At 34.5% G+C, this 13058-nt stretch overlaps 2 protein-coding genes across 4 annotated transcripts; one reads left to right on the top strand and one right to left on the bottom strand.

The window, feature by feature from the left end:
* The first annotated feature begins 3594 nt into the window (after positions 1 to 3594).
* LOC118047385 (protein TRANSPORT INHIBITOR RESPONSE 1) lies at positions 3595 to 10396 on the top strand. Of its 3 annotated transcripts, XR_012169643.1 has the most exons (5): positions 3603 to 4563; positions 6525 to 7017; positions 7682 to 8458; positions 8936 to 9901; positions 10096 to 10396. XR_012169643.1 is itself a non-coding variant. In XM_035056675.2 (4 exons), the coding sequence occupies exons 1-3, from the start codon at positions 4064 to 4066 to the stop codon at positions 8447 to 8449; spliced, it is 1761 nt and encodes a 586-aa protein (XP_034912566.1). In that variant the 5' UTR covers positions 3595 to 4063; the 3' UTR covers positions 8450 to 8458; positions 8974 to 9919. The 3 variants fall into 3 exon arrangements, 2 of the variants coding, with proteins under 2 accessions (XP_034912566.1, XP_034912565.1); XM_035056675.2 differs by lacking the exon at positions 10096 to 10396 and having other exon boundaries at positions 3595 to 4563; positions 8974 to 9919; XM_035056674.2 differs by lacking the exon at positions 10096 to 10396 and having other exon boundaries at positions 8936 to 9919.
* On the bottom strand, positions 9035 to 9555 carry LOC118047387 (dynein light chain 1, cytoplasmic). The gene is made up of 2 exons (XM_035056676.2): positions 9385 to 9555; positions 9035 to 9301 (listed from the first exon to the last, which is right to left on the bottom strand). The coding sequence occupies exons 1-2, from the start codon at positions 9553 to 9555 to the stop codon at positions 9131 to 9133; spliced, it is 342 nt and encodes a 113-aa protein (XP_034912567.1). The 3' UTR covers positions 9035 to 9130.
* Positions 10397 to 13058: the final 2662 nt, after the last annotated feature.

Below are 13058 nucleotides of genomic sequence, written 5' to 3'. Positions count from 1 at the left end.
GCCCTATTTATTCCAAATCAATAAAATCCAAACATGTTTTGACAAACTTACAATTAGACCTTTTTCTTTTGTATTGCGAGATCTGTTTATTTAGGCAACAAAAATAAAAAATTAACTTTGCTAAGAGACTTGTATTATTTTTTTTGTAATTACTAATATTATGGTTGACATTTTAAATGATTTATTGATAGAATTGTTTGATGTAAAAGTTGATCATTGCCAACTAAAAAAAAAAATGAAAAGGGAAAAAAAAAAAAAGAGAGAGAGAGTGGAAAAGAAAATTCACTAAAAATTCCCTTTCCAAATATTTTTCCTTTATTAAAAAAAATCAAACAAAAAAAAAATAATGGTACTAACTAAACTAAGTGGGTTTGGATAAAGTAATGAATACGTTTCAACTTTAAAGATTCAATAAACATTGATACCTATTATATTTACAAGACAAACCAAAACAATAAGAAATTTTACTACCCTAATTGTTGTAGATTCACTCACAATTTCACTATAAATTATTCCAATTATTGTAGACTCATTCACAATTTATTGCTAAGATGTATCCGTGCTATAACAAGCTAAAAGAAAAAGGTGTTTTACTTTCTTAGTTGATACAAACCTGCTCATAATTTCATTGTGAATTACAGCTTGATACCTTTTTTTCTTTTTCTTTTTACATGATTGGCTCATAGATTTTTAAATATTTATATTACAAACTTTCTTTTTTATTGTTATGTTCAAGTATTTGATTGTTAAGACAGGAGAGAGAAAATCTTTAAAAATAGGAAAGAGAAAGAGAGAGATTTTGATCAATCATGTTTTGATGATAAAAAAACTAAATCTTGGTGTTGGCAGGTTCGTGTTGAAGAAAAGTATTCAATGAAAGCACTTTAAATATTTAATCATATTGAAGAAAGTAGATCAGATTTATAAAGATTTCATCTTGATTTAGTGTGATTATTAGTTTTTAATCTAATTAAATGATGTTTTGGGTTTGGAAATGGGGGTCACTAAGAATCCTACTTTTTTTTTTATTATTATTATTGTAAAAAAGAGTTTAAAATTGAAGGGGTTTTGGATTCAAATACCTTGAAAACCTTTTTTTTTTCAATTGCAACGAAACAACATGTCATCTCCTCCCAAGTAGACAACATGTTTTTTTTTTTTTTTTTTAAAGTCACTCACTTGAGTTTTTCTAAGGGAAATCAAGTGGGCAAGCTTGGCCTTCCAAGTCTAAATATGCTTAGGTATTTTTATGGGCAAAACATGCAAGCCACGTTTTCTAATATCAATTTTGTACACAGGTCACTATTAATATATATATATATATTTTTTAAATAATAATAATTAACCTTATCAAAAATCAACTTAAAAATTTACGAAGATCCAATGGTTAAGAGATAAGATTCAAGATCTAATGAGTAAAGAGATAAGGTGATATGGTAGAAAAGATAACCAAAGGAAAAAAAAAAATGGAAAGAAAAAATGGATCTCCGGTAACACACCAAAGATCTGTTTTTTACATATCCAGTACTGTTGGAAAGATTTCAACAAGATATTTGTAAATACATATTGAAAGACCACTAAATGAGGTTATAATTGACCCTAAATTAGCCCTAAATAAAACCTTTAACATATTAGGATTATGTTTGATGGTTTTTCAAGGTGTTGTTAGAATCGTTTCATCGAGATTTTTTAAACAATATTACGAGTCTTGAAAATGGAGCTATGATATGTTTTCAGTGATATATTCTTTCCTGATTATTAGATCTTGAATTTTATTTTTAGCTATTGAATCTTCATGAAAATTTAAATTAATTTTTATAATTTTTAATTAATTTGATTAAAAAATAAATGTTGAAACAACTGCTAGTTTTAATTGTAGTTGTCTAAAATTGCTATTTTTAATAACAATTATTTTTAGCCACTATTTTCAATAATAATTGTATTTAAAATATGTTATTTTTAAATACTTTTTTAATATGTTTTATTTTCTCGAAATTTTTGTTAAACTGTAATAGAATTACAAAAGACCCAAAAATCGAGAATGAATGAAGGGCAAAATCGAGAATGAATGAACCTTATAATCAGAACGGTAATTCTCCAAATGATTACATGCATGGGCAGTAAAAAGTTTTCGTAAGAGTAAAAAAGGCAAAAACGAATTTTACCATTTGTAGTTAGCTTTAATTTTTCAAAGCCTCTACCCGTATAACTACCCCTCCCTTACCCAAATAGGCCTAGAGCCATTACAGCCCACTCTAACCTACATCGTGTGCGCAATACGCACCCAAATGTCCTTTTTGCGTACGTGTCATGATACGAGTGGATATGGAATAGGTTAGGTGTTGCTGTGGGTTATCTTCTTCTCTCCATTCCAGCCATGTCCGTGTCAGCTTCAGCTTTATGGGTTGTACTACAAGATGTTATTTTTTAAAATATATTTTATTTAAAAATATATTAAAATAATGTATTTTTAATTTTATTATTTATTATTGTATTAAAATAATTAAAATTTAAAAATATAATTGAAGTATAATGTCAAGCCCACTAAACGAATAGAAACACATCAATAATAGATAATAATCACTAGCTTTTGATACCTTTTTTACCCTTTAATTGATTAAATTATTTTGTTAAGTGTTACTTTCATTATTAAAAAATGACACCAAGAAAAAATTAAAAATATATTTAATAAAAAAAAGATATAAACATCTGAATTTCTATGCCTTCACTTCTACTAGGAATATAATTTTTTTTTTATATAGTCATAATGAATATAATTTCAAATATAAAGAAAATTTTGAATTTTAAATTGTTAATATGATTGAAAATAACAAAATAATGATGATAAGGTTCAAAAAGCAAAAAATAAAAGATAAAACCTTCAAAAAATATATTTTTTTTAAGATATGAAAAATATATTAAAATATTTTTATATTTTTAACATTAATACATAAAATCATAAAAAATATTAATTTAATTTATTAAAAAAACATTTTAAAAACAAAAAAACCTTCAGTCCCACACATAACCAACATTCAAGATAACTTTCATAAATTTAAAAAACATGTTTTATTAATTTATGAAATAAAAAAATTATAAAAAATACAAAATAAAGAAAAAGTCACTAGAAGTTAATTTAAACAAAATTTTTATTAAAGTGAAAATTAATCCAAAAATCTAGAAAGAATATAGATGGTAATTAGTAGTATTAAGAGGGTGTTTGGGAGTGTGGTAGCTGTTGCTTTTCAAATAGCTTTTCGTGCCGAAAAGCATGCTAATAATGTTTTTTATTTTTTAAAAATTATTTTTGATATCAGCACATCAAAACGATCCAGAAAGTACAAACCGAACTCAATTTTAGCAAAAAAAAAAAAAAAAAGTTTGAATTTTTTCAAAAAACAGATCACACCTCAATCCCAAACAGCCCCTATAATAATATTATATCTCTCCAGTAGTACATTCTTTCTATCATCTCTGTACTTGTACGCTTTTCCTATTATATTACTCCACACCTCTCTGTTCTCTTTCTTGTTTGGCCATTCAATCTCCATGAAGAAGATATCATTTGTTTTCGGTTTTTAAAATTATTTTTGAAAACAATTATTTTTTAATTATTTTGATGTTATAATATTAAAAATAAAATTTAAAAAATAAAAAATATTATTTTAATTTATTAAAAAAAAAAACACTTTAGAAAGTAAGCAGTAAGCGATAGCTGCGATACCACGGTACAAAATAGGGTCAGAAGCAACCAACCAGAGAGTGATTCCAAATCTCCAATTATTTCCCTCTTTAATCCCCTCTCCAATCACAACTTCATCCTCACTGCATTCTCCCTTCAGATTTTGCAGAAAAAAAAGTAATTATCATCTTGTCATCTCCATCTTTCAAAATTTTCCAAATGGGCCTGCAGAAAAATTTTCAATAGTAAAACGCCCTCTTTTTCTTTGCTTTCATCTCCATCTTTCAAATTTCAAAATGGGATTTGATGAATATAATTTTTTTTCATGAAAAATCTTTCCCCATCCTAAATACCGAGACTGAGTTCTGAGTTTTTACTTTGATGGGTCCAAATCCAAAGATGAAAAGGGAATTTCTTGACTCAACAAGGTCATCACCATTCCCAGATGAAGTACTGGAACGAGTTCTTTCACTCTTGAAATCACACAAAGATCGTAGCGCAGTGTCTTTAGTATGCAAGGACTGGTACAACGCAGAAAGCTGGTCAAGAACTCATGTTTTTATAGGAAACTGTTATTCAGTCTCTCCTGAAATTGTTGCACGTAGATTTCCAATAATTAAGAGTGTTACTCTTAAAGGGAAGCCAAGATTTTCTGATTTTAATCTAGTACCTGAAAATTGGGGAGCTGATGTTCATCCTTGGCTTGTAGTTTTTGCAACAAAGTATCCGTTTTTGGAAGAGCTGAGGCTTAAGAGAATGGCTGTTAGTGATGAAAGTTTGGAGTTTTTGGCTGTTAATTTTCCTAATTTTAAGGTTCTTTCTCTGTTGAGCTGTGATGGGTTTAGTACTGATGGGCTTGCTGCTATTGCCACTCATTGCAAGTAAGGATTTTTGTTAGTTACTTACAGTGTTTGTCATAAAATCTTGGGTTTTTGTTGTTTTAATGCTAACTGTTTGGGGTTAGATCTAACACAAGTTGTCAGTGATTAATTCAGTTTTAGAGAAAGTGATCAACTTTTTTCTGTTCTTTGGTTTTTGATTTGTGAGTTATGAAGTAAACTGGCAGTTTTCTGGTTTATGCTGGGAAATCTATGTTCGCAGAGTTTAAACAGTAACGGAAGTGGTTCTGCTGTTGTTTGTTTACTTTCTTTTTCTAATATATGGTTTCTTTTACTTGATATGACTTTTGACCTATTAATGATGATTTAATGGATAATGGCATGTGATTGATGTCATTTTCCTCCAGAATAAATCTTTTTTTTTTTCTATCGTATGTGAAAAATGTAACTTTTTATTTTTTGTGTGTGTAATCCATTGTATGCATTGTTGGATCAGTTATTTTCATGGATGATAGTCTTGGTAGCGAGTGGGTTTGATGAATGGATACAATTATGTTGTGGTGTTCTAGGGTGGGTGCTCGCTAGCTTAGATGATAAAGTTCTTTGGTTTCATCTCAAGTGACATTGGATCCGATTATACTCAACCTGAAATGGGAGGGTTAAGTGAGGAGGATAGTTATCCTGTTGATCAATCGGCCTGGATGAACAAAAAACAGGGGAAAAAAGAAGCAAAAGTGTAGTTTCTGTCACAAACTCAGTGTTTGTACCACAATTAACACTGAGTGATACATGTACGGTTTCTTGAGTCATGCTGGTTTTAGCTGTCCATGACTTTGCATTTCCTTGAAATCTTTATAGATCTGACGATTAATCAGAAATATATGGGGGGTGCTGTAAAACAAATGCACCCGTCTTTGGATGGGAAGAATCCACCTGAAAAGTAGAGTTTAACGTGTTTGCAAGTGGTTCTATCTTTTCATTTCTTTTGTTCTGTGCTTAATTTCTCTGTTTATTTTTTTTATTGATGTGACATTTTACCTGTTAGACGTGCATTTTATTGGTGTCATGATATTGCTGTCAACTTTTCATCTGCTCGGCAAATGCACTTTTGTGTTGGGTTGTTGGTTTAGATAGCGATGACCATGGAAAATGCTGTATGGTCATCGAGATGCTGCAATGTTTTCTGGGTGGCAGTATGCATCACCCATCTTTGGGAGATATTCAATGTCTACTTGGGCTCAGATGCCTTGTGTATTAGAAAGGAGTGGGAATAAATGAAAAGGCTGGTGTCCAGAATATTGGCATAAAAGAATTTTTGGATTTTATGCAAGTATGGAGTGTGTGGATTTCATTCATTGAACTGTGAGTGCTAGTGATCCATACTTATTTGCAGTCTGTGATTCACTTTGTTATTTGATTGATGGTGCTCCTGGATGCCATTTCCTTCATGAGAATCATATCAAAAGAGTCCAGTGGAGATGTTCCTTTGTTTTGCTGGAAACGTGGCTTTAACTTGAGAACAGGAGAAATCTAGTAATACTGATTGTAGCAAAGGTTTAAATACCTAAAAACTATTTCCCTATGACAATAGCACCTTTGTTTGCAGTGAAGACTTGATTAGACTCGCACATTACGTGTTATGTATTCTTTGTGTAGCTTATGTTTATAATTTATTTCATTGATCTGGTTTCTCTGTGCTGTTTCACGAATTTGCTTAGTTGGTTATCAGCTCTATCTGCAATTATTTTTCTGTAATGTGTTCATTTTAGTTGAAATGTAACGCGTTCGCTTGTACTCATGGGTAAAAACTATGATGGGAAAAAAAAGGTGTATTGCTTTGCATGCAGCTGCTATTTTCTTTCATTTTCTATACGTTTCTGAGTATTCTTTTACTGGTCAATAACCCTTAATTTCATTATTTATGACCTCTGTTGTGCTTTGTGGACATTTATGTGTTATATTATTTTCACTTGCACAAGAAAACTTATTTTTTCTTGGTGCAGGAGTTTGACTCAGCTTGACATACAAGAGAATGGCATTGATGACAAGAGTGGTGGTTGGTTAAGCTGCTTCCCTGAAAACTTCACATCATTGGAAGTACTAAACTTTGCCAATCTGAATACTGATGTCAATTTTGATGCACTTGAGAGACTTGTAAGTAGGTGCAAGTCACTAAAGGTTCTGAAGGTCAACAAAAGTATTTCCTTGGAACACCTACAAAGGCTGCTAGTTTGTGCTCCACAATTGACAGAGCTTGGTACTGGTTCATTCACACCAGAGCTTACAACTCGTCAGTATGCGGAGCTTGAAAGTGCATTTAACCAGTGCAAGAATTTAAATACTCTTTCTGGTTTATGGGAGGCAACAGCACTATATCTACCAGTTCTGTACCCTGTCTGTTCAAACTTGACTTTCTTAAACCTGAGCTATACTTTTCTGCAAAGTCTTGAACTTGCTAGTCTTCTCCGTCAATGTCCACGACTTAGACGCCTCTGGGTATGAATCTTTGTTTTTAATCTTTCCTATCAGTTTCTTTCTTGGAAACAATTTGTTAATTTTTACATGCATAATTTAGTAAATCGTCTTTGCTTCCAAGTTTTGTGGCATAGAGCCTAAGATTTATGACTTAATTGTTTAACTCTCCTGAGAGGTGATGTACTTTCTCCAGTAAATTAACACCTCTGTGATATAGTTTGTCTCATTTTGCACAATGGATATTATCAAGCTCTCAACCTTTTATTTCTGGTATTTTGGCAGTTAATTCCCTTGGAGTTGATTCATCTGATGCTCCTTTTGTTTCAAAGGTTCCATGTGGTGTAAAATTTCTGATTTTGTATTTTCCTGCATGCTGTTACTAGTTATATTGAAGAGTTTTATACATCAAGTTGACTATGTTTATATTTACCATGTGCTTTAATAAGAGTTTTATACAACTTAGGATTTTAGTGCTGAGAGATGAATCCTTAAATGGTTGAAGGTCTGAGTGCTACATTTCAAATCATCAACCACTGTAGCACCCTTTCATCTGCAGCCCAGAGTCCCCCCAAAAACACATACTAAGAAAAAAGGCTCAACTGTTTAGTGCAGTTAATCACACCAAACATCAAATCTTAAGTCTTAAGATTAACTGCTTGGATATTTAATCACATCATTAATGCAGGTCCTGGACACTGTGGGGGACAAAGGGCTGGAGGCTGTTGGATCCAACTGTCCATTGCTTGAGGAGCTCCGTGTCTTCCCTGCTGATCCCTTTGATGAGGAAATTATCCACGGGGTGACTGAAGCAGGGTTTGTTGCTGTCTCTTATGGATGTCGAAGACTCCACTATGTTCTCTACTTTTGCCGGCAGATGACCAATGCTGCAGTAGCAACCATTGTGCAGAACTGCCCGGATTTCACCCACTTCCGTCTTTGCATAATGAATCCAGGCCAACCGGATTACTTGACAAATGAACCTATGGACGAGGCTTTTGGGGCAGTGGTGAGGACTTGCACTAAACTACAGAGGCTATCTGTTTCAGGTCTCCTGACAGACCTGACATTTGAATATATTGGGCAATATGCTAAAAATCTGGAAACTCTGTCTGTGGCTTTTGCGGGCAGTAGTGATAGGGGGATGCAGTGTGTGCTAGAAGGTTGTCCAAAGTTGAGGAAACTTGAGATAAGGGACTGTCCATTTGGAAATGCAGCACTTCTTTCAGGTTTGGAGAAGTATGAGTCTATGAGGTCACTTTGGATGTCAGCCTGCAATGTGACAATGAATGGCTGTCGGTTATTGGCAAGGGAGATGCCCAGATTGAATGTTGAAGTAATGAAAGAGGATGGAAGTGATGACTCTCAGGCTGATAAAGTTTATGTTTACCGTTCTGTTGCGGGGCCAAGAAGAGATGCTCCACCTTGTGTACTCACTACTCTCTCAGGCTTATAAAATATGCAGGTAATCTCCTCTCTCTCTCTCTCTCACACACACACACACACACACACACACTCACGTGCGCGCACACACACACAGGGCATGCACATGTGCAGAGTGACACACCAAGGAATTGAACTACATGGTGTGTAAGTGGCACGGTTGCCTACTGACACCTCCTTTCTTTCAGAACGTGGAGGTCCCATTTGATGACCCTTTTTTCTCTTTGATCAGAAAGAGCTACATGTCTTACTTCTGTATCTGGTTGAGTGAAACTATTTACCTGGAAATTGTTGCTCAATTCTTTTACTTGCGTAGTATAGTTATGTATATTGGTAAAAACCTTTTCTACCCAGTTAATGATCCTGTTAGGTGGGCTCACAGGGGCACCTGGTGTTAGATTTTTGTTGCTCTTCATCAACTTAGGAGTGATTTGAATTTTCTCGAGTTTACATTCTTGAAGCTTTGCTGTGTTAATATTGCATATCTTTATCATCACAGGATCTTGTTTAAATAACAAGACAAGCCACGGCGTGCAGGGATTGGGACACAGTTTATACAACTGGATGATGTGGATGGTTAGAAAGAAGAAAGATGGACTGCATGAAACTTGTATTTGTTCTTCTACTGATGTTTCCCTTACTGACACAGCAAATATGAAAACATGGAAGCTAAATATACTACAAAGCTTATGCATCAACAATCTCCAGGGCTGGATACGACTTCTCTTCCCAAACCTTTGAAAAGCAAGATTGCAAGGTTTCCTATGCAGAAATGGATGAAGCAGCCATGGTAATGGGTCACAAATGAACCAAAATCCATCCCCACAATGCATTGCCATCCTGGTCCATGCACCCTGTCAAAGTCCTGCAAAAACAAGAACCCCCAAAATTGGCTTTCTTCAATTATTTAATTCCAAATAATCATCTAGTTACTTTCCAGGAGGTTACCTTCTTTATGAAGCGGGCAATATCAGTGGACTCGGTAACATCAAAGATATCAAGGGCCTTCGCAGCCAAGTGAAGTGCATCCTGCTGCATGGTTTGAAGCATGTCAGTCTCGCCAACAACAGCTTTGCCTTCTAACATGGTTGAAGGATGCTTTGTTACTGGGTATGGCATTAAGAGTTGAAAAGAGAAAGCAGTGGTGTTAGAGGTATGGCTTCTGCAAGGATTATATAGACCTGTTGACAAAGGAGTGGCCAGTGGGTGCTGGTGCTTAGTCCTACACTGTGCTGGCAGGTTGCATCAACTGGTGCAATAGAAGAATGCCAAGTATGGCAGACATAGTCTGCTGGGGCCTGATGCATATCGGTGATTTGATCTGGGACCAATTCTGATCAATGGCTCATGGTTGCTTAGTGTGGAAGGGGGATGTTCTTTCTAGGTCCACGTTATCTTTGAGATGTTGGATGTTTGTGGTTGTATGACTAGTATTTGCCATGATTTTGCTGGAGAATGTTGAAAGGTTCATAATTTCTTGTCCTGTTGCTCGTGTCTCTACATCATTGCATACTTTTTAAACGACTCCAAACCTTTTTGAGCTCTCTGGCCTTTTCATTCGCATCAACTGATAGCTGTTCTTCCCTATGAATTTGGGACTTGGACTTGCAGAACGGGGTAGCTTTCCGTGCCAAACTTATTCCATTCTTTGCCTTGCAGGTTCTCTTACCAGCACTGCACAAAAATTCTAGGGTCCAAACTATAGGGGTTGCTACAGTGCTTGTATTTAGGCACAGGCACAGTGCCTGATTGTCTTGTGCACCCTACGACACCGTTTCTGATTTTGTATTCTAATCCGGCGGCCTAGAACGGCAGTAGCCCAAAACGAAGGCATTTTAGACCCACCCTATTACATGTCCCAGTAAAAGTTGCAAGAATTTTTTTCATGCTGTAAATTACAGGCCTTGGCTTTTAACCTTTAATGTTTCGGATTCAAAGCTTCCTGAAAGCTTCGATATCATTTTGTGTCAGTTTCATTTTCTTAAGGAATGATGACTTCTTACTGGTTTCCATGACTGAGCACAGCATTTCTGCAGTAAATTTCTGAGGTCTATCCTTTGAAAAAAAGAAAAGAAGGAAAAAAGTGAACTGGTTTGACTGGTTTTTTCTAGGTTAACTTGGTTGTAGGTCAATCCAGGTTTTTTACAGGGTTTATTAATAGTTAATTCTCTTTTTATTTTTTTGTTGAAATCCAGCTTTTTTTAGGTCCCAAGTCATGGAATATCCTACCAAGTTAGGTTAGGTATTAGAAGCTAATGCTATCCCCATCCCCTAGCATCTTCCTTCTCATTTGAGACTGAAGAAACAAATTTACTTCTGAAGGAGTACGCAAGAGGAATCTGCTTGGTATCAGGGAGGGAAGCTCAACAAATAATGCGAGAATTTCTCGAACATGTCAAATAATGCGGCATTTCTCAAGGCCGAGTTAGCAAAGCGAGAACTGGTATACAAAAGCTCAAAAGCAGGCACTCTTACCTAGTTCCTATGTCCTGAAGCGTGGTTTCCATTTTCCTTCCAAGCTTCAAATTCAAGCCAGAAATTGGGTTTTGAAATGGCTATGGATTTAAGGGCTTCCTCAATAAGATGGCCTGGAGTTTGCAGGCCACAGCCAGATTAGCAGATTCCTTCGCCTGACTGGTGCACACTCTCGTCGGGATGATAAATGCTCGGAGCATCGTCTGTCACGGAACCCTAGTGACTTCACAGCTGTACCCTACCCTCTATTGCCTTAAAAGCTATTTCCTTGAGGAACCCATCGCTTTGATCACTGTGAATTCACAGGTTTCCTCTTGGGACTTCAAGAAAAAGTCATCATGACCGTTTGCATTTTTGAGTTGCTTCTAAGATTTCCACTGCTACAAAAGAGAAGTGCTTACTTTTTTTACTTTTTACCATCCATGATTCATAATTTTCTTATGGGTGGGGTCCAGTCACCTTGTTTCTGTGAACTATGGCCCACCAAGATGGATCTTCCCATACAAGGTGGAGTCCAATTTCATTCCACTCCTAGAAGATCTTGGCTTGTCCACTGTTTGTCCTTGATTTTGGATTGGAGCTCAATTGAAGAACATTTGCCTCACCATCCTCGATCGATTAAGATGTGCAGCAGCATGTTGATTGTTGTTTAGTGCATTCGACATGGAAGCTTGGATTCTTTTCGACTCCCTGCTCATTGAAAATTGCTTGTTTGCAGATACATATTCGACTCCTTTGATGATTTAATTAGACACTCAGTATTTGTGTTTGTTTATGGGGAACATCGAATTAATATTTTATAGATGGTTTTTTTAATAGTTTTGATATATTAATGTAAAAAATAAAAAAAATCTAAAAAAAACTATTTTAATATATTTTCAATGAAAAAATACTTTTAAAAAACGACTCTCCACTGCATTAAACCAAATTGCACACACTTAAACCAACTCATGCAACTTGTGAGCTACTGTAGAATGAACACAAGACTTCTGAACAAATTAAAACTTGATCTTGCTGTGATAATTAGAATCTCGTGCTCTAATTGACTCTCTTATGGAACTCTTTTCAGCCATTAACATTTTGGTAAGCTGTCTCCTTCAAGTAAGAACCTAATGATAACCATATCATTCTTTAGGCCAAGATTCATTTCCATGCTCGATGCCTTCAGGACACATCATTTTCTTGCTGGGTAAGTTGTAAGAAACAAGCCACTCCAACTCCATCAATTTTTCTCATAATTCACAGTAACGATTGTGAAAGCTGATGGAGCTCTAAAATGTTCATCATCACGAGACAGATTTGCAGACCACGAACTTAGATGAGCCTCGAGCTTTTCCTAGTTAGAAGCCATGCTTGATTTGTGTGTGAAAATGAGGAAGGATAGAGCTGAAAAACTGAAACCTATCCTCTTTGGCAAGGCACAATATGTTCATGAAAACTTGTTTTAGTTGGTGATTTGCTGGAACAAACCACATTGTGTGTTCCTTTTGCTTTGCTTTGACATTGACTTGTCTACACGTTCTTACACTTAAAAAGAGAGAAAAAAGAAGAAGAAATGTGTTATTCTTATTCAATGGCTGTGGCATGAATGACTAGTTAGGTGATAGACCATAGAATTTAAACATTGAACTTTTTAAAGTGTTGGCTCCGCCCCATTGTAAGCTTAAGGATTTTTAGTCAAAGATAAGGGGTCCAAATAAAAGATTAGGGCTATATTATTTTGTTGGGAAGGTCATTTTCACACTTTAATTTAGTATATCATATCAAACGTCCAAACTCATATTTGTCGAATCTTAATATTGAGCTTAAGTATCTATTTAAAAGTACATTTGTTTTTATCTTTAAATACTTTTTAAAAGTGTATTTTTTTTAAAAATCATTAAATTTAATTTTTTTAGTGTTTTTTTGATGGTTTTGATATGCTAATGTTAAAAATAAAATAAAAATTATTTTAATATATTTTCAAGCAAAAATTATTTTAAAAAACATTTTGCATCACAATACCAAAGATGTACTTAACACTCGAGAATCAATATATTTTGTTTAATGGCAACCAAGAAGCTTAAGGAATGCTTTATACATTGTACCCTCCTTAATCAAGGAGATTGTCTCTAAGATATTGTCTCTAAGATATTGTCCTGTTCAAT

This window comes from Populus alba, chromosome 4, assembly GCF_005239225.2.
Source record: "Populus alba chromosome 4, ASM523922v2, whole genome shotgun sequence".
NCBI classification, from domain to species: Eukaryota; Viridiplantae; Streptophyta; class Magnoliopsida; order Malpighiales; family Salicaceae; genus Populus; species Populus alba.
Note: the sequence above shows the minus strand (reverse complement) of the source record. Positions and strands in the feature narration are given on the sequence as shown.

What these genes read in the sequence shown, in the direction of transcription:
- LOC118047385 (XM_035056675.2), top strand. Translation starts at nt 4,064, where the DNA reads ATGGGTCCAAATCCAAAGATGAAAAGGGAATTTCTTGACTCAACAAGG. An exon ending in GCTATTGCCACTCATTGCAA is followed by an intron (nt 4,564 to 6,524) that starts GTAAGGATTTTT and finishes TTCTTGGTGCAG; the next exon opens with GAGTTTGACTCAGCTTGACA. An exon ending in CACGACTTAGACGCCTCTGG is followed by an intron (nt 7,018 to 7,681) that starts GTATGAATCTTT and finishes TCATTAATGCAG; the next exon opens with GTCCTGGACACTGTGGGGGA.
- LOC118047387 (XM_035056676.2), bottom strand. Translation starts at nt 9,555, where the DNA reads ATGCCATACCCAGTAACAAAGCATCCTTCAACCATGTTAGAAGGCAAA. An exon ending in TTGCCCGCTTCATAAAGAAG is followed by an intron (nt 9,302 to 9,384) that starts GTAACCTCCTGG and finishes TTGTTTTTGCAG; the next exon opens with GACTTTGACAGGGTGCATGG.